The 22,312-nt window shown below is 31.0% G+C and overlaps 1 protein-coding gene across 3 annotated transcripts in view; it reads right to left on the bottom strand.

Moving 5' to 3' along the window:
• Positions 1-22,312, bottom strand: part of LOC142333452 (uncharacterized) — a 238,602-nt gene that overhangs the window by 201,253 nt on the left and 15,037 nt on the right. For all 3 annotated transcript variants that reach the window (XM_075380595.1, XM_075380564.1, XM_075380583.1), the window contains exons 3-5: positions 21,910-21,945; positions 16,517-16,564; positions 8,716-8,754 (exon numbers count right to left, since the gene is read on the bottom strand). In XM_075380595.1, coding sequence (XP_075236710.1) covers positions 8,716-8,754; positions 16,517-16,564; positions 21,910-21,945 — 123 coding nt within the window. The remainder of the gene's footprint in view (positions 1-8,715; positions 8,755-16,516; positions 16,565-21,909; positions 21,946-22,312) is intronic.

The raw sequence follows: 22,312 nt of genomic DNA, 5'->3' as shown, positions 1-22,312 counted from the left end.
CCTGAAGATGGTGGCTCGTGAAGAGTGGCAAAGTGAACGGCATGGTTTTATTTTGATTTTTGCATATCCAGTAGACGTTTTAAATCAGTTAAATATGTAACTTAATTTTTACATGCTTACGATAGAAATATTATGATCATGCGATGAGAACGAAGCTTTATTTTGTGCTTAAAAGAAATAAATAATCGTGCTTTTTGTGAAGTTATATTAAACGACTTTTATGGCGATAATCTTATAACACGACCTGGTACCTTAGATGTATTAAAGAAGTACAAGGCAGATATAAGATATTTTGTGAATCAATGTGGGTCTCAAATACGTGAATTGTTAACTAATAATTCAAGCATAATTCAATTAAACGATGATTAGGTACTTTATGGAATAGCGATTCAGATAAATGGATGTTTTTAATTTACTAAACGGAAAAATAACGTACTGACTAAAAAATGATCTATGATTGCTGGAATTTACAACCCATTGGGCTTGATTGGGCCGATGGTATTCTTGTGCAATCATTCTACTCAACAACTGCGGCAAATTAAATGTCATTGCGATTTATTTATTTATTTACAATTTAAAACTTACATGGTCATCCGTCAGACCTAAGTCTGTCGACAGATATAATAAAGAGTATTATTACATTATTAAGTGGTTAATGTAATAACCAATTTTATGTAACAACTAAAGATATTATTAGTTTTATAATACTTATAATAGTAGTACAATTATAAAAATTAATTTTACAAAATTAGACTAAATATTTAAAAACTAATGAACAAATTATTTCTTTAATAATTGTAATGTATTAGATTTAGTAATTAAAATTATATTCCAGAAACAAAACTATACTTAATTACAACAACGAATTACACAATTAATATCTTGTTGCAACAATTACATAAAGAAAATAAATAACTAAGCTTTAACCATTCAACAATACATTATTTATTGATTTACAATAATTATCAACATTAAAATAATAACTATAATCATGTTATAATTGTCTGGACTGCCAGTATAAATCCAACATGAATCCTGTTAGTACCTATTACGTTATAATTAATGCCCACTCAATGAGAAGTTTTTTTTAAATCATTTTTTTTTATTTTTACATTATTGAGGTGATTCGGTAAAGAATTAAGTAATGCAGGAACAACGTACTTCTTTAATCGTTTACCGTAAGTATTATTATATCTATCTGTGATAAAGCTCATTGCTCTCAAATTGTATCCACTTTCTATATTTACCCTGTATTCACTGTTGTAAAAGTTCTTAAAAATAATTAAGAATTTAAATAGACCTCTAACTGACAGAAACCTTGTAAGATTATTTAAATTAGTGTCATAATTGTTATCAGAATCATAAAGAGCAATATCTTTGAGGACCCTATTTTGTATTAAATTTATTTTATTTATGAGATAATCTGCGGCTGATCCCCATGTTGTCAAGCCGTATCGAATAACAGATTCAAACAAGGATGAATAGAGTAAGCGTTTACAGTGAATTGGTAATAGGGGTGAGATGTGGTGGAATTTCATAGCAACCACTCTTAAATTTTTACATATATGTTTTATATGGTGATCCCATCTAAAAAAAGAGTCAAAATGTACACCCAAATATTTGTATTTGTCAGCATTCTGGAGATGTTCACAATTACAATTTATGTGGTAATTTTTTATACAGTCACATGTATGACAAATAATTTTTATTGGTCTTTGGGATTGAAGATAAGGAGATCTTACATGTAAAACAGTAGTTTTTTTAGCGTTAATAATTAGGCCTTTGTCATGAAGCCACTTTAATAGATTATTAAAATCTTCTTGCATTAAAAACTCTGCTTCTTCCAATCGCTTATGTCCAAATGCTAAAACACTATCATCAGCGTATTGCAACAGACATGAATTAGAGATCGCGCTAGACATATCATTAACGTACAGATTAAAAAGTGTTGGGCCCAAGATAGACCCTTGAGGCACGCCACTATCCGTTTCGTATCTATCACTATATTTATCTTTAATTTTAACAATAAGTTTTCTGTTACTTAAATAGTTTTGTAGCATATTATTAAAAGGGCCATTAAACCCTAGCTTATTTAGGGCATCTAAAAGTTTATGATGGTCTAACGTATCAAAAGCTTTACGAAAATCTAAAAAAAGTAAGATTACACGGTTACATTTAGTTAAGTTAATATTGACAAAATCAGATAAATCATTTATAGCATCGTTAGTCCCAATCCCCTTTCTGAAACCATATTGAGTTTCACTGATTAATTTGTTATCATCAAGGTATTTAGTAATATGCATAGAGACATACCGTTCAAAAACTTTTTCGATACATGACAGTATAGAAATTGGCCGATAATTATTTAAATCTTTAAAAGAACCAGCTTTATAGATAGGTCTAACAATAGACATCTTCAGTAGATCAGGAACCCTCCTTGATTTAATTATATTGTTTACTATAATTGAAATTAAAGGGCTGACTTTATTAACGACATATTTCAAATCTTTGATTCGTATGCCATCTACACCTGGCGATTTTTTATCATTCATAGATGAAATTATATTTTCTATTTGTTTAGGAGAACTTAAAGGTAAATGAAAAGACACAAGCTGCATGCAATTGCCACCCGTGAATTTCAAGAACTTATGTATACAATTATGTTTAATATCATCTACTGAAGTTACAAAGTGTTTACCGATAATGTCTGCAGCAATCTTACCCGCGTTATTAGATGTACCGCTTACATATTTAATTATAGTATCGTCTAAGTTACGCTTAGAGGGTAACCCCATCAAAGAGTTAAGTAGTTTCCAGTTACCCTTAATATCATTCTTTTGAAAATTTTTAAATTTATCATTAAAATACTTCTCCTTCGCTTTTCGTATTTCAATATTAATTTTATTTCTATATAATATGTAATCTTTTCGAATTTCCAGGTTAGCTGGTGCTTTTTTCCATTTTTTGAACAGTTTGTCTCTATACTTTATTTTATTTAGAATGTCATCCGTCATCCATGTTTTTTTTCTATTTTGAATTTTAATCCTATCAGTATTTCTGCGAACTAAAGAACTGTTATACACAGAATTAATTATATCAACGAATTTCTCATATGCAGATGGATTATTATCCATCTTATTACCTAAGGTGTCATAATTTATGCTATCTAACTTATATCTAATTAAGGCATTATCTAAGTAAAATGAACCAAGACTGTCATCCATCGATCGTCGGGATGAATTCTTGTACAACAGATCTGCTATTGTCACATAGTGATCAGAAATTTTAGTTTCAATTACTCCAGAAAAAACGTAATCAGGAAAGCCTCTAATAAAAATGTGATCTATACAAGATCTAACAATTACCCCATCTCTTATTTCCTCCCTCGTTATATCAGATATGCAACACATGAATCCCGTTGTATGTAATAAGGTTTGATAGTAACTAACTACAGTATTTTCCTTAGTAAGATCAATGTTCATATCTCCGATTAAGACCGCATTATTATTATTACAATTATGAAGAATATTTTCAAGATCATGTAAAAATTCATGAACATTTAAATCTGGCGGTCTATAAAAGCATATTATCGTAAAATCATCGGTCTTAACGCCCAATTTCACTGAAACCTGAATGCATAATAGTTCACAACTTGAGACAGTCAAATCCAACATTATTCTTTCAGCACTGAGTGTGCTACGACAAAGAATTAAAATACCACCACCAGACCTAATATTCCGGACACAGTGATAGGAGTCATAGCCATTAATCTGATAAAAATTAATTAAACTTATTTCATTATCCGTAATGTTTATTTCCGTGAGAACCATCAAATCTACGTTACTATTACCTAGGTGAATCAAGAATTCATCCCAATGACCGCGAATAGTCCTAATATTTAAATGAAGTATACTCAGTTTCGATAAACAGGAGTAATCTTGCGAAAATTCCTCTAGGTTCGAGTAGTAATTATCAATAGCCAAAAACCGGCCATTAAAAATATTATTTTCATTAATGTTTTCCATTTCAATAGGGATTCGAAAATATGTCTAAAACGCACAGATTACATAAGCTATACAGATTATAAGATTATACAATTTGTAAACATAATAAAAACATTTTATTTAGAAACATAAATTTTATTTGTAAAGACTAATTTAATACTAATCGTTGTTATGACTAATGTCTTATCTACGCAAAAACACAGCATAACCGTTTTTGTTAAAGGGGTGGGAGAACATATATTCGATAGAACAAACGCTCGCATAAGATCGTAGGTGTAACTTAATGATATCAGTATCATATTATTTGATATCAATGTCGTCACCATAACAGAGATAACATTTTTGAGATAGGCTCGCAAGAGAAATACATCGTTATGCAAGTCAATTATCCTTATCAATTTAAAGCCAGTTTCTAAAAATAAAATATTTTTCATTAAACTATTATTCACTTTAAGAAATAAACTGATGCTTATAAACATAGAAAAGTAGCTCAATTATCCTTATCAATTTAAAGCCAGTTTCTAAAAATAAAATATTTTTCATTAAACTATTATTCACTTTAAGAAATAAACTGATGCTTATAAACATAGAAAAGTAGCTGCTGAATTGGCATAAAATTAAATTAAGTGAAGGTCTTCCTTTTTTTATAATATTGGAACAGTAATACCAAGAATCTTGAGTCATCAATAACAGAATATGATAAATATAAAATGCAATAAAATGATAGAAATAACTAATACGTGAACTTACATTTACAGAACTGAATGTAATGAACATAATAATATTATTACGAAACAATTCTATTATACTCTTAGGGATAACGCTATCATAGTTACAAATTTATATAACTCACTTGATTTTTTGCAGTGTTAATTTTAATAGCAAACACATCTTCACTTTTCTTAACAAATATTTTACCATTTCGTACCCAAACAAATTTATACTGAAGTTCACCCGCTTTTTGTTTCGTTTTATAAAGTAAGTCTTTTATTGATGTTACTAGATTTTCATTAATATACACTTTTTTGTCACTTCCATCTGCAAGAACCATATTATTTGTTAGTTTCTCGCGCTTTTTGCTGATCCAGAAATCTCGCATTTTTCTGCTGCTAAACTGCACTATGATCGGTGGTGAATCAGTCTTCCTCCTAGTAGGTAGTCTATGAACCGCTTCCACACCGTCCAAGCTGAAAGGAATATCTAGTTTGTCAGCGATTTTCTGAAGAGAGTCATGTAAATTTTCCTTACGGTTTCCATCGGGGTGTAATTTTAGCCCGTGAATTTCAATATTTTTGTTTCTTCCATATTGTTCGAGTTGTATGATTTTTTCTTCTAGCGAAGCGATTTTCTTATCCTTCTCTGTTACGCTTTCTCGGAGTTGTTTCACTTCTTGGAGAAGATCCTTGTTAGATTTCTGTAATTCACTAATTTCATTTTTAATATCGTCATAGAACAGGGATAGCCTACCAAGTTCATTTTCGGTCCTACTGGAAGAAGCTCTGACTTCTGCTTTGAGTTCTAAAATGATAATTTTAATTCATTAATACCGGTGAAATCTAATATTTCTTTAGTCGAATCCACTGATTTGTTGTCAGTAGATTTGACTGATTTGCGACACTCACAACACATCCACTCTTTTTTCTTTTTCTGCGACATTCGCTGATATGTATTCTCCGTAACTCCAACGCATTTATGGTGGTAACCGTATAAACAAAAACTTGAAAGCTTAAGTCATAATTTATTGTCCTATTGGAAGATCTATACAATAATTTTAGGTTAGTTGTCAACGTTATCATTAATAGATTAAATAGTAATAATTCTATTAAATCATTTTAAATTCTTGGATTTACCAACGCATAAAGTAACGTATAAGGTAATGCGAGATGTCGATATGTAAGAACCATTCATTCTAATTGAAATATTTCATCCGATCAGTTCAAGGGTTGTCTGGGGTTGCACCACTAGCAGATCTCTATACCATATTTACGTTATTTGCTTTTATACTACTAACTCGTTTGACTGATCAATTGGTTACATCTTTAAATACTCACATTGATGAAATTCACTTGTGTTCTCACTTCATGATTGCACTTTACTGAATTCACAGTGAATCATTAAGTTTGAATATATTCGTTGCTAACATAATTTTAAAAATCCAACTTAACTCTTAATCCCAAATGGCATCGCATCATTTCACTTGATAATCTTGCTGATATCGTATCTCGAGGTCGTTTTCTGAAAAGCTTCAAAATTTTAATTTATTGTGGCACTATTTAGTTTTTACAAGAGCTAATACACTGGGCCAACAATAACTTTTTCTGTAATAATTTTACTCTTTCACCTGAGTGATTAGATGAGGAACGAAATTTATCTTGCCTCCTAATGCACATTTAACAAATATAAGAATCCAAAGTGGATATTTGTGACTTTTGCATAGCTTAATTCAATTACTTTAAAATTCTTAACGTAAAACTTCTGGATTCGGGAAGATCGTTGCACGATCTATTATTCAAAAATGTATAAAATTCTTTCGTTCCACTGCTAACAAATTAGATCAGCAACTTGGTCAATTCCCAATTATAGAATTAATCCATTTAAACCGTTCTCTTTTTGCGCTGTCGATTATAGTGGTGAATTAACGATTCGGTGGACAGAGATCAACACCCGTACCAAATACATATTCATGGCTGTTCATATGTCTTTCAACTAAGGCTGTACATTTAGAATAAATATCAAATTTAATATCGGAAGCATTCGTTGCCGAATTAAAGCGCTTTATTTCTCGTAGAGTATACCAAATCAAATATTTTCCGATAACGAACAAACTTTCAAGGCTGGAAACAATATTTTCCATGGATATTATTTACAATATTTAAAATAAAGGACATCTAATCAAACCAGTACAATATTCATTCCTTTCCCACATCACAAGGTATAAATTGGGCGTTCATCCCTTCTTCATCTCCGCATTTTGATGGGTGTGAGAATTCGGCATAAAACGGTTTACTTTCATCTTAACACTTAGATTGTCATAGACATTCTATTATTAATTTTCAAAAGTTATACACCTTAATTTACCAAATTTAAAATTATTTAAATACAACCCTTTTATATGCCGTATCTTCGGATTCGAGAAATCCACAACCATTACAACTTGGACACGTTCTTACTGAATCGTTTCTCACCTCGATTCATATCCCCGATTTTACTGAGATTTCTAATAATCGTTTAGACCGTTGGCAACTAACGCAAAAATTAACGCAGTCCATTTGGAATTAATGGTCTAAAGAGTACTTAAATCAATTGCAACAACGTAACAAATATAAAACTTCTAAGAGGAACATCTGTAAAAGATATATTAATATCAAATGAAAATACTTCTCGTTACAGTCGAAACATGGCTTAATAGCAGAAATATTTACAGCAACAGACAATTTAGTATGTTTTGCGATCGTCATAAAGTCTTTTGGAATACTTCGTAGACCAATACCCAAACTAAATTTGCTACCATTCTTAAAGAATTGAACAAGTGCTTATATCCATGGTGTATTTTCAAACACAGAAATTATTTTTTTAATCACTTATTCGACGAATCTATTTATTCAACTGATTTGCTTCTTCAAAGTATAAACTTTTTCTACGACCTTAAATTAAATCAAGTTTTATTTATTCAAAGAACTTATTTGTTTCTATTCTTATTTATTTGAACTTATTTATTCAAGTTTTTAATTGTTTAATAATTTACTTGTTTAAAGAGCTTATTATATTCAAGATTATCTACATGAGAGTTATTATTTGTTATTTCATTATACAAGTACCGATAAACATTCATAAAAAAAGTCCGATTTTTAGGCGGGCACCCCGTTCAGATATGAAATCAAGTAATGATTTCTTTTTTACCTTGTAAAGTGTCCTGTGTTCATATAATTTGTTATTATACTTTATCGTGCTGTTCTTTGTTTCTTCAGTCTAGAACAGTTTATCAAACGATTCACATGTCTCGTCTTTTTAGGATATTGAAAGACATATCTAAAGTTTTCAACGATGTATCAAATCTTTACTAGTATGAATTTATATCGTGCACAGACTCTAAATGATTAAAAAAAACTAAACAAAGTTATAAAACATTAAAAACTAATTTAAATAAGTCTAAACTATAAATATATTGTTCTCTTCATTATTTACCCAACCGACAACTCTGCATCATTCATTGGTTAAGCCCTAAGTATGCACGGAAATAATTGTAGAATTACATTCAGTAGAATTATAGAATTGCGCTATAATTTTTGCAATATTATGAAGGTATATTTATGGTTTTTCTTTTTTTTTTTTAATAATACAACGAAAATAAATTGCAGTATGTAACATAAAAATTCATTTATAAATGAATATATACAAAAATACAACTAAAATACATAAAACATAAACGAATATGCCATAAAACTTGATGAAAATGATGCATTGAGTGTTCGTTGGATGTACCTGTATTCATGTAGGCATTTTTTAAAAGAAAAATGTAAAAAGAAACAGAAAAGTAATATCAGTTTGAAATGGAATTCATCTGTATTTATGAGATGAAAAAGACGGGGTAGAGGAGAAATGCAAAGAACCAGTTTCCTCCTATTAAAAGATAATTCTGCTAAAGGAGAAATAAGCATGATATTATAAACTAGCCAATTTTAAATAAAATTGTTTAATAAAAACTACTTACTGATTTTTCAGTTTTTCAAGCTTACTTTTTCCAAATATTCTGTAAATTAGAAACAAATGGACATTTTAATAGGTTAATAAAAGAAATTTAAAAATAAAATGCCGAAATTTCATTAAAATTAAGTTTTTATTTTGGCTCTGTATTCATTTTTATTTATTCTTCATCTTTCCTCATAATAATAAAAATTATAAAAACTATTTTTAAGAATTTTTAATTCAACGTTCCTTCTTTATTTTTTAAACTTTCCATGATCTTTTTCTGTTACCTGTTCAAATTATTTTAATTGCATAAAAAATTTGAACTATTTTCATTAAAACTAAAATTGATCTTAGAGAACGTTGCAAAATCTATATCACTGAATACTATAGAGATATTTTTGTATCCACTCAATTTTTATTTTGTTATCAGAAGACACAAATATGTACCTGCATTTAAAATTTAAGCAGTTTTGTTTAATATATTTAAAACGTGTGAATGATGCGATTGCATAATATCAATAACATTCAAAAGAAAACACAAAAATATCAGCAATATGTCATCCAAAAATTTGATTCTATCTGGTAACAGGACAAAACCCAACTCATGGCTGTCATGCTCATGAGGAAAATATAGTAGTTCATATCGACATTAATAATAGGGTGAGATTTGTAATTTAAACGATTAATTACATGGCTAAAATTTGAGTAAAATGAGGTGAACTACTATATTATCAGTGTTTCGTTCCATATCGAGCCGTCCGGTGGTGCAATCTAGTGGACGCTAGTGCTAGCCGGAACGTTTAGCGGTACTAGCATTCTACGTTAGAATCCCGCTCTGTGCGGTCGCATTTTTCATTTTGTTTGGATGGACAATCAGTTTTATTCATAGTATTCGGCGCTCAAATCACATCCAAGGCGGTCACGTCGTACTCAGTCCGAATGGACTCTATTCTTTGTTCGGATAAAAAATAGCTTTAATATTTTATTTAATTTTATATTTTTTATCTTTATATGTGAAGTTATACATTATGTCAACGACTTTTCATTAAACCATTGTTGAACAAGAAACAAGGCGTTTTCTTCATTCATCACCTAGAAATATACAGTCCAACCTCGGTCTAAAATCTACCATACATCTCATGGTCCTCCGGGCCGGATCGTTAATTGGCCGGATTGAGGGACAGTATCGTAAAATCGCTGTATTTTACGGACCTAGACACGGACTAAGCTGCTCTACATCATTCATCCAGGATCTTCGATAAGGTCTAACCAACTCAACAACACGGTATTTATAAAAACCGTTTCAAAAATTAAGGGTTTTTGTTAAAAGTGCAATTTAAAAAAAATTAATGTTAGTGAAACATTCAAATGTTCGTGAATATTTCTACAATTATATTTTTCAATGGTTTATACCACAGTTAAAGTTTTTGACTATAAGCATAATCTTACATCCGCGGTATAAAAATCAACCCTCGATTCCAGTTTGGACAAGTTTTCCTTTTGTTGCGCTGCGCAAAACATGCGCGCACATATCTCAGGCAATCTTTCTATTGTTCGCTGACGTGCAAGCAGCAGATCTTAGCAATATCGTATCATATTTACAACCAAGCCAGTTCATTCCCTTTACGCATAGGCTATATTTTAACAATATTATTGTATATTATATTTATGTTTTAACCTTTTTTTATAATAACTTTATTTCATTCTAATTTGATATTATTTTTTGTATGATTCCAATATAACTGGAATTCATAGATTTAATTAAAAAACGAGACATGAAGATAGATGAAGAATAGAATAGCCAATTTAAAAACATTCATTGAAAACTTTGATCTTAATTCAGGCGATTACGATCTATTTATCAAGTTCGAAAAACTGTTAGTATACGAAAAACTATTTTTCGATGTTCAATTTGAAATCGAATGGCACCAAGATGCAACAGATAAAGACGTACAGGTTAGGCACACATAAGATAATATTTTCGACAAACTTAGGTTGAAACATAAAAAATTAGAAAATCGTTTCAAAATTTCAGAGGTAACTGATGCAACTAAAGTGATTTACAAACCTAATCAAATTTCTTTAAAACCTATACAAATTGAGCCCTTTCACGGTGATGTGATTATTAATTTTAGATCACGACCGAGAAGAATTTTCTAATGTTGATCAATTTTATTACCTTACAAATTTTTTAAGAGGCAATGCTCTTGAGGTAATTAAAAATTTATCAGTAACTTCTGAAAATTGTGAAACTGCAATAGACCTACTTAAAGATCGTTATGATAACAAAAGTCTAATAGCAGCTAAACATGCTTTAGAAATTATTAATTTAAAACCTTTAAAAAAGGAAAATTCTGAAAATTTATCTAAGTTCATTGACCAAGTTAATTTAAATATTAATGCATTGAAGAATCTAAATATTGATTATTTAGAATTTATTATAATACAGTTAATTTCTCAAAACCTAAATTTATATACTTTAAGAGGCTGGGAAAAACATTAGAAAATAATGAATTTCCAAAGTTAGAACAATTCGTTTCTTTCTTAGAATGTAAGGATAAACTACTTGAATCCACAGACACGATTCAAAGTAATCAAAAAACATAGCCGCCTAATATAGGATTTTGCGGCAAATAATATGATTATTCAAAACCAAGTTCTAGTAAAAATGCATTTCATGTAAATAATTCTAATAATTTTACATGTACATTATGTAAAACTGGCAACCATCCATTGTATCGATCTAATAAGTTTTTAAGTTATAATGTTACCGAAAGAAAAAACTTTGAAACAACATATTGTCAAAGATTGCCTAAGCAATCATAAATGTAAAAAATGCTCAGGAAGCAACATACACTAATTCATTTAGATAAACGCAGCAAGACACAGCAAAATGTACATTTTCTGAACAGAATCAAGCTCCTTCAGCTAATAGTTCATATTTTACTTTAAAATCAGAACCGAACTAGTCTGTTTTACTTGAAGCAACTGTAGTTAATGTAAAAGATAAAAAAGGTAATTTCATCCAAGCCAGAGTCTTACTTGATTCCGCTTTGATGATTTCATTTTGTACTAAAAGGTTTGCCGCCAAACTTGGGCTTCAAATCAACCCTGTTCTCATACTGATCACAGGTATTATCAATGTGGTTACCAAATCTAAGCTTAGTATTGATTTGAATATTAATTCTAGATATGAAGATATTAATTCTAACTTGAAATGTCATGTAATGCCATCCATTACATGTTTGTTACCTAATGATTTTGTTAACGTAACTGACTGGGAAATTCTTTCTCAACTTTTTCTAGCTGATCCTAATTTTAATATTTCTGGGCAAATGTACGTTCTCCTAGGAGCTCAATAATATCTTTCTCTACTTAAGCCTGTTGAATTAACTCATAATTCCAATCATACCATACTTCAAAAAAACTCGTCATTGTTTCATAGTTTCTGGACAAATCCCTACTACACCTATTAAGCGGTAAAACAATTCAAATTCAACATCATTTTTGTTATCCATGAACAGCTTTCTTAACAATCAGAATCATTTTGGAGATCCGAAGAAAAAGAAGATCGTTTACTGAACAAGGATGATTCTTTCTGCGAAAACATTTTGTTGAAAATACCTTTTATTATGACAAGGGCAGATTTGCTGTATCTCTTCATCGTAAGGAAAATTGTACTTTAAGAGATTCGTTTGCAAATGCCAAACATCGTTTCAGTTTATTACAGCGTAAATTTAAGTAAAATTATAAACATAAGGAAGAATACTTCCATTTAATGAAACAATTTCAAGAATTAGATCACGTGCAACATCTAGATTCATCACAGTCTAAGGTTCCATGTAAAAAATGTTATTTGCCTCATCACGCAGTCTTTCGTGAATCTTCTACCACTGCGAAAACAACAGTAATATTTGTTGGTAGTTAAAAAACTTCAAATGGCCAATCACTTAATTCAATTCTTGCTACATGTCCAATAGTACACCAAGATTTATTTTCAATTATAATTCGTTTTCGAACTCACAGCTACCTGCTATCAGGAGACATTCCTAAAATGTACAGACAAATTTGCAAAAATCCTTGAGATTTTTCATTACAAAGAATGCTCTGGTATGATGATTCCAACTCATCAGTCACTCCATGTAACTTACACACAATTACGTATGGTTTAGCGCCTACAAGTTTTCTAGCCACAAGATGTTTGATTGAAATTTCCAATGAAAATGAAGTTTTTTTCCTCAAGCTTGCCAAGTAATTAAGCCAAATTTTTATGTCGATGATCTGCTCACTGGTTGTGACAACATCGATCAGTTGAAACAATTATATAATGATTTTTCTTTATTGCTTTTCAAATAGGGACTTTCACAACATAAATACCATTCCAGCGTTCCAGATATGTACGACAATTCTGATTTTTTAACCAAATTAGATAAGGATGAAAATATCAAGAGACTTGGATTATGTAGGAAATCTCAAGGGATGATTTCATTTATCAATTCCATCCAATAGATAATAATACTTTGCACAGCAAGCGTTAATGCATTGAAGAATCTAAATATTGACTATTTAGAATATATTATAATACAGTTAATCACTCAAAACTTAAATTTAAATACTTTAAGAGGCTGGGAAAAACATTAGAAAATAATGAATTTCCAAAGTTAGAACAATTCGTTTCTTTCTTAGAATGTAAGGATAAAATACTTGAATCTACAAACACGATTCAAAGTAATCAAAAAACATAGCCGCCTAATATAAACATAGCGTTTTGTCAATCACTCCTTCATTGTTCGATCCTTTAGGACTACTTGCTCCTATAAGCGTTCCTTTTAAAGTGCTATTACAGTTATAGTGCGCTAACCTTCAATGGGATGAAGTTCTTCCCACTCCAATAGCTGAAAAATGGAATTCTCTGTATTCTCACCTCAAATCGTCAAGTAATTTTACGATTCCTAGATTAGTTAAAGTTAGTTTAAGTAAGAGTTACCAAATACATTGTTTTGTGATGCAAGTAGTAGCGCATATGGTGCATTTCTTTTCGTTAGATCTGTTGATACCAATGAACACATTGAAAACCACTTATTTTGTTGAAAATCTAGAGTTGCTCCAGGCAAGCAAATCTCTATTCCTAGGTTAGAGCTGAATGCGGCTCTTCTATTATCTTGTCTATTCAATAAGGTTAAGTGTATTTTAGGTATAAGATTTGTTTCAGTCCATTTTTGGTCAGATTCTAAAGTAGTACTTTACTGGTTGTCTTCGCTTGCTAATAGATGAAGATATTCGTCGCAAATAGAGTTTGCGAAATTCAAGAGCTAACTAAGCAATGCTTGTGGAAGCGCATTCCTTCAAGGGATAACCCCGCATACATCCTGTTACGTGGTTGCATGCCGGATGCATTAACTGCGTCACAACTCTGGTGGAATGGTCCGCCTTTTCTGAAGGAAGAGGAGAACGCCTGGCCATCCAATTCACCTATCATTTCTTTGATTCCGCCAGATTCGCTGAAGAAAGAGAAGAAGTCTAGCAAAAATAATGTTTACAGCTGCTCTTCAAACAACGGAAACTTTAGAACTTTCAAAACCATTTTCTTCGTACGTAGGAACATTAAACATATTTTTTATATTGTTGTCGCTTCATTTGTAATTTAAGGAATTAAAGTAATCTTACACTGTCAGTTCATTCATCAGAAGAAATAAATTTTACGTTGGAAATACTTATCCCTCATGGTGGGTGGCGTACTACATCTTTTAATCCTGGACAATTTTTAACTTTCGCTCCATTAACTTCCTCACCTGATCCTAATTTCTCAGGCATTAACGTAAATAAGCTAGGTAGGTGGCAGCTTACACAAAAATTACTAACAGATTTTTGGAAGGCATGATCGAACGACTACTTACATTCTCTACAACATAGAAATAAGTGCAAAATTTTGAATAATAACATTTGTGTTGGGAATGTAATTATAATTAAAGAAAGTAATCTTCCTCCGCTGATGTGGAAATTAGGAATAATTGTTGAAGTGTGTCCAGGTAACGATGGACTAGTTAGATTAGTTGATGTGAAAACTTATAGCACGATAGTAAAAAGAACTATTAATAAAATGATTGTTCTTCCAAACTTAAATGCTTGCAATGACTTAAGTCATTACGAATGTAATCAATAAGAATTATTTAACGTCTTCCTAATGCATTCGTTTATTTTAATCTATTTAGGTTGTAAGCTTTACCTGTATCAATATTAGATTTGTTATCTTTAATTTTTGTACTTTCAAAGTTTACGTAATTATTTTATGTAATACTCTTTGTTTGCATATTAAGTTTCATTTCATGTAATGTATCACGAAATTATAATTAAGGTAATTATAATTTTTGGGCAGTGTGTTCCGATCCAGGTCGAGCCGTCCGATGCTGCGATCTAGTGGTGCTAGCGCTTGTCGGAAAGTTAAGCCGTACTCTACGTTAGAATCCTGCCTTGTGCGGTTGCATTTTTCATTTCGTCCGAATGGACAACCAGTATTACTCATAGTTATTAGTATTCGGCGCTCGAATCAGATCAAAGGCGATCACGTCATACTCTTAGTCCGGATGAACTCTATTCTTTGTTCGGATGAATATTAGCTTTACTGTTTTATTTAATTTTATATTTTTGATTTTTATATGTGAAGTTATACGTTATTTTACAATTAATTTCATTAACTGTCAAGACGACAATTCGTTAAAGCATTATTCAACATGCAACAAGGCGTTTTCTTCATTCATCACCTATGAAAATAAAGTCCAACCTCGCTCTAAAATCTACCAATCAGTGCAAACTTCAGAGTCTACAATGCACTTGATTCAAGCTTATTAGCTTCCTAAGTACTGAAACTATAAGTTTAAGCTTATAAGCTTAAACGTATAGTTTCAGTATGTAAACGTAAACATTGTTGTGACAGGAAGCTAATTGTGAATTGGGTGATTCTGTTCTTGGAAACATTTAATGTACGTTTTAAAATTATGGCATACTGTTGAGGAGTGACAGTTTTTAGTTTGAAAGGCAAGGTATCATATTATCCATAAATTCCGAATGATTACCATTATTTTTCAAAATGAAAATGTGCTTCATCCACATCTATGATGGATGGATAAAGCTTGAATGTCACTATTGTTTTTCATTGCAAGTTATTATACAGACTTAATGACCTAACTTTTTTACTTCTGTACAAATTATTCTGTTATAGTAAGAACAGAATAGATCTCTTATTTTTAGGTTGAGGCTGCAAAAACCAGAGAACTGATTTCTTTTTCTACTCTCACATTATTAAAATTTGTAGAAATTTTTAATAATCATTTGTTGTCATTTCTGAAGAAGCTCTTCTACTTCTTTCTGTTGTCACTGAATGATTTGCATTGTTAATAATGTCTTCTCAAGAAGATACATGATTGATCATCTTCGATTTGATTTTCTAGTCTTGTATAAATAGCAAATAGGACTGCTTTTATGCAAACTAATATATTACTCCTATTTGTACTGTTGATTCAAGTGATATAGTCATATACATTAATACTATGAGACATATATATCTTAAAGTTATTTTAGTATCAGAGCATGAAAGTTCTTATTGCTATTTCAATCATACTTGTTCAAAAAATTGACTACCTTAGTCATTTAACATTCTAAGAAAAAACAAATCAATAAAATTCCTAATTAACTATTTTCTAGAATAACAATTAAACAATAAAAGATAAACAATAATTACTTTAAAACAAAAAATAAATAAAATAAAGTAAAATAAAATAAAATAAATAAATAAAGTAAATAGTAGTAAAAGTATATATACTCACCCTGATAGCCAACATGCTTTAATGTTATAATACGTCTCCTTTATATAACTGTAATTAATTGACAATCATTATTAATAAAATTTTAATCCAATAACCTAATTATCAATAATTTAAATTTAATATGGTTTTGAGGACACTTTGACATTCATTAAGGAAGTAATAGAGTATGCGGTAGACATCATTCAAGTTTAGAGAGCTTTATTACAATGGTCAGATACCTTGTAAGGCAACTGCTGGGTAGATTTAAATTTATTAAAATAGAACGCTTTAAATTTCAGTGTTGATAAATTTTAAAAAGTAATGAAAAAAACATTTTGATACCATAAAAATAAACTTAGGCTACATAATTGGATTCATAACAAACACGATACGGGAAAAAGAGAGGAATGCGAGGGGGTGACGGACAGACTCGTCGAGTTTTGCTGTTCGCCAGTGCTTGCACGGGTGGGCAGTGGCTATTAGGCTCGGGTACTCCAGAGCTACCGAGCTAAAAGCTAAAAGACCACAGTCCCGGTGGGGACACCCCATCTTGGGGTTTCTCCTCTAGAGGCGAGGGCATAAAGACTGAGTCGCGGCTTCCGGAGTGAGGGAACATCCCAACCACATAGGGGAAGACGCCCGTCTTATGATGCTTCCGATCGCCACCCCCACATTACAGGACGGGTTTCAAATGCTGATGGGTTTTAACTTGTGATGAGGGGGGAACAGGATCGACATAGTTAGGCCTAGTAGCTCCTCTCCAGAAGTTAGAGATAGAGCAAAAAAGGTAAAAGACAAGATCCTACTGGCTAGTCGACCTGTCCAACCGGACGTAAAGCGGGTAGACGGGGAGGATTGTTAGAGTATGGGACACTTCCTCGGGTTGTGTTATACTTAACTGTGGGTCTGGCCGGGTGGTGAAGCGAAATAAGAAAAAAGTAAACTTGCTGATTTAAATTAATTAACAAATATTTTTTGTTTTTGGCAAGTGAACTTGTTTTCAAGAGGTTAAGTCAATCTCTCTAATTTTGTAGTCTAATAAATTTTGTTTCGTGATCTCGTTAAGATTAAACTAAAATTTAACATTAAATGATTTGAATCAGTGTGAAACACTTGATCATTAATCCCCAACGTAGAAAGTAATAAAGAATTTCTTTTTAGGCACCATTAAGTCTCTTGCTTACTCCTGAAAACAGCTGTGTTTCGAAAAATAGAAGTCCTTGAACATACCAGTATTTAAATATTTAATTTTCCTGAGGGAAATAGAGAGTACGGGGATAAGAAGAATAAAATTATTTAACATTACATTCCTACATGAAATAAATAAATTTTTTATTCTGACGGTTTCATAATATAACGCTATTATTAACACATATGTAGGTCAGAAACAGATTCATGTGCTACTCAATAAATACAAAGGAACTGAATCAGCAAATAATTAAAAGCAGAATTTAGTCCCATTGACAAATTAATATTAGCATGACCGCTAGTCTTAACTTTTTTAACCATTAGTTTTGTATTAACAACAATAGAACAATAGATAAGACAAGTATAAAGTTTTTTCACTGCAAATACCTTTGCTGCTCACCAATAAAACTACCCTAACAATTTCTGATTGAAATTTAATACATTACCTCTTCCACTTATAGTCTTTCAGTATCTCATCGAACCATCTCTAGTTTTCGTGTACTGGAATTACTTGTGACGTCACCTTAATCGCGTCGTACTCGTATAACTCCTTTATCGTAGCACTCTCTCGCAGATTCCCCTCGCGACTCACATCTCGCAGACTGACATCATAGCATCTCGCTTAGACTGACTTCAACGTCTTTCCCGGAGTATTTTAGACTCCTACCCTCTTTAGCCACTGGACCGGACCCACATCGAAGCGTGAATGATCACCCGAGTCCTTTCGTTCCCATGAATTCATAACCTGAGTCCGGTAACTCTTCTAATGGAACATCTATTTAGGTGTATCGAAGGGCAGTATTACAAGAGACGGTTGTTAAACAAATTGTTACCTTTAGTTAAAGGATTTCTTTTACATCTTTTTAGGATTCCTTTCATTATAATATTTTCTACTACTTTCTTCTTAATTGGTAGGGATCCGTTGTTCTGGTCCATTATACCGGTGTTGTTACAATACTAAATATCAGTCTACAACATTCACATTCATGAGCACCAAACAATGCTCTAAGAGCCCTTTCTTATGTCTTAGAAATGTCTGAAGCAAGCTGCAATGTAGTTTGAATAATAAATTTTGGGTTATTGTAATTTCTGATTATCAATTTAAGAAGGGTAACTTTATTAATCTGCTTAGTTTCAGGTGCAAGAGATGCTAACTGTATGACGCTATTAGTTTTTTGGCTATCGGCTTTGAAAAATTAGCTACTATTTTAACAAGAAATCTTCAAAAACTTAGTGGTTCATGCTCGTAAAAATATACGTAAGAATCAGGAAAAATTATTATTACATTGCAGTAAGTAGACAAATGTAAATAAAAATCCTGATATTGAGACTCGATGGCAGTTGGTAAAAGTTGTAATGACTTTAAAAAAAGTTGTACCTTGATTCATTACATTTCTATCCATTATATGAAATTTCGTAGAATGCTTTTATTTTAAAGTACGTTTTACGAATTGATTTCATTTATTTTATTTATTTTAAATTACATATTAACATTGAAAATAATTTTTTCTATACAGCCAATGCATTTTAATTATTTTTCTCAATTGCAGTTGCTCATCAGCTCGTCATTCAGAAAGACCGTCCATCTGTTGTGCTACATTGTCGGAAGGATTGAATTTTTTAAAGCAATTTCCACGACGTTATTTTATTCGTTTATTTATTTATTTTTTTTGTCTTCAGTCATTTGACTGGTTTAATGCAGCTCTCAAAGATTCCCTATCTAGAGCTAGTCGTTTCATTTCGGTGTACCGCCTACATCCTACATCCCTAAACATTTGTTTTACATATTTCAAACGTTACCTGCCTACACAATTTTTTCCTTCTACCTGTCCGTTGAATATTAAATCGACTATTCCAGGATGGCTTAATATGTGGCTATAAGTCTGTCTCTTTTTTTAGCTATATTTTTCCAAATGCTTCTTTCTTCATCTATTTGCCGAAACACATCTTCATTTCTCACTTTATCCACCCATCTGATGTTTAACATTGTCTTATTGGAACGGTTTTTTAAAGCTTCTAATCCTTTTTTCTCAGGTACTCCGATCATCCAAGTTTTTTTAAATGCTGAAAATTTATTCCATTCTACGTTATCAAATGCCTTTTGTAGCTCTATAAATGCCAAGTATGTTGGTTTGTTTTACTTTAATCTTCCTTCTACTATTAATCTCAGAGCTAACATTGCTTTCCTTGTCACTATAATTTTCCTGAAAATAAATTGGTCTTCTGCTAACATCTTCCACTCTCTTCTCAATTCTTCTGTACAGAATTCTAGTTAGGGTTTTTGATGCATGAGTAGGTTAAGCTAATTTTTTTGTATTCTTCACATTTATCTGTTCCGGCTTCCTTTCGTCTAATGACTATAACACTCTTTTTGAAGTCTGACAGAACTTCCCCTTTTTCGTAAATATTGCACACCAGTAATAATCTATCAATCTCTTCCTCTCTAGCACTGCGCAGTAATTCTACAGGTATTCTTCTATTCCAGGAGCCTTTCTGCCATTCAAATATTTTAATGCTCTCTTAAATTCAGATCTCTGTAATCATTGATTTACTAAATAATAAAGTTTTATTTATTTAAATTATTTATGATTAGGTAAAAATAAAAATCATTCTTTTAAATAATAAATACCGTATAAGAAATCTGAATTATTGTCAGGATTTGCCGCGATAAATGAAATAAAAAAAATTTTTACAACCATCCGTCAAATAGATTACTTATGCCAGACGAGAAGTGTAACGAAGCCGGAGTTGCAGGCGGATGCCAGAAGAAATCGAAGATGCAATATCGATAAAAGTGTTTCGTAAGTGTACGAAAGTGCATGAAAATTCACGTATGAGGGTTAAAAACAACAATTAATTAGCCTCTTTGTTGTATTTAAACTCGCTTTCGATTCGATAGTGCATAAAAGATTATAGGAAAAGTTATTTAACTTAGGCGTGAGCGTAAAATGACAAACTTTATCGTTAGGTTATACCTTCAGGCCAAACTTTTAATAAAAATTGAGGGTAGTGAAACCGAAACAGTAAAAATAATCTGGGGTGATTTCGAACGAGACTGCTTAAAATCATGTTAAACCTACATATATAAGATGTTGAGATTTTTTGGACGACCATTGATTGCGTGACTTTGAATCAATGGTAGCTCAAAAACTAGTGAAAGGTAAAGAATCAACCAATTACATTCACAAGCACAGCGATTGGAGATAAAGTTTTCTGTGGAATAAATAAGAAAAAACTTTTGAAAAAAATTGAAAAAATACGAAATGAATACGAAAAAAGATTGTTCCATAAGAAACGATCCAAACGTTTAAAATCATTTTATAATAACATAAAAATATTGTTTTTTTGCAAGAATTATCCATATCTGCGTTTACAGTTTAATATGCCAAACCTCCGGGCGATGATAACGCCCAGGCGTTTTTCGCCCATAAAAAAAAAAAGAAGCCAAACCGCATTATTAAAATATGTTTTACTATCGGTAAAACGAAACTAGTAACCGGTGAAATATTACGTGTAACGGAAAATGATTAACGCTACTCTGGGTTTGTAGGAATCTCCTTCTTGGGGCTATTGCCATACCTACTATAATTTTTTCTTGTCAGGTATATTTAATTACGCAGAGCATTGGACCAACTAAATTCGATATTTTCAAACGGGTGTTATTTCTGGATCGTTTCTGTAAATCGAGCTATAGGTTGGAGAATCAATCAGAATACATTAACCTATTCAGCGGTAAGGTAAATCGATTAAAGATCCTTGAGACAGCTAATAACCGTTATCTATACTCACGATTTAAAAAATTCGTCCGGAAGATATAAATATTTTAATGAGAAAAATTTTGGAAGGAGAAATTTATTAAATTTACTTCAAAATATTATAAATGATGAGGACAAATTTACGGCAGTTTTATCAAATTTAAATAGTTTGACAATAAGAAATATTTATTTTTAGTTTGCGGAAAAGTAATGAATAAAGAAATGAGGGTTGGACATTGAAAATTAAGAACTGGTGCTTTAAATCGTTCTCTCATTTATGTAATTGATTTTGAGCTGAATGTTAGTCGCGATTAAATATGACATATCGTTTTTATACAGAGATGGATTTCATGTTTTAAGTGTGTATCTAACCGTTAACATTTTGTTTAGTAAATAACAGATTTAAAAACTTATTTGTGCATGTGTCTTTAAAAAGTAAATAAAATTAACTACCTGTCATTGAATACTTACCCTGTATTTCCTTTTCTCCTAACACCTGCATCACAACTGTGAAAAAAGTGAATATTTAATTAATTAATACTGATCGATAGTAATCTAAAAAAGGTGATCTTAAATATACTATATATATATATATATATATATATATATATATATATACATACATATATATAATGATTATTTACAAAATAAGCATAATAATAAACATATTTTTGCTATTTTTACACATCCATCCATCGCTTTCAAAAGAAGAAAGAAGTTTTATTATTAAAATAAAACTTGAACTATGTTGCTACAACAACATAATAAGTATATTTTATTAGCTTATTTTGTAATAAATTGAGATCCTTCGTACTTTAAAATTAAAGTCAGACTACTAAAATAATCCGCATGCTAATCTAAAATTATATTACCG

This window comes from Lycorma delicatula, chromosome 12, assembly GCF_047948215.1.
Source record: "Lycorma delicatula isolate Av1 chromosome 12, ASM4794821v1, whole genome shotgun sequence".
Classification (NCBI taxonomy): domain Eukaryota; kingdom Metazoa; phylum Arthropoda; class Insecta; order Hemiptera; family Fulgoridae; genus Lycorma; species Lycorma delicatula.
This window is presented reverse-complemented; position numbering and strand designations above follow the sequence as displayed.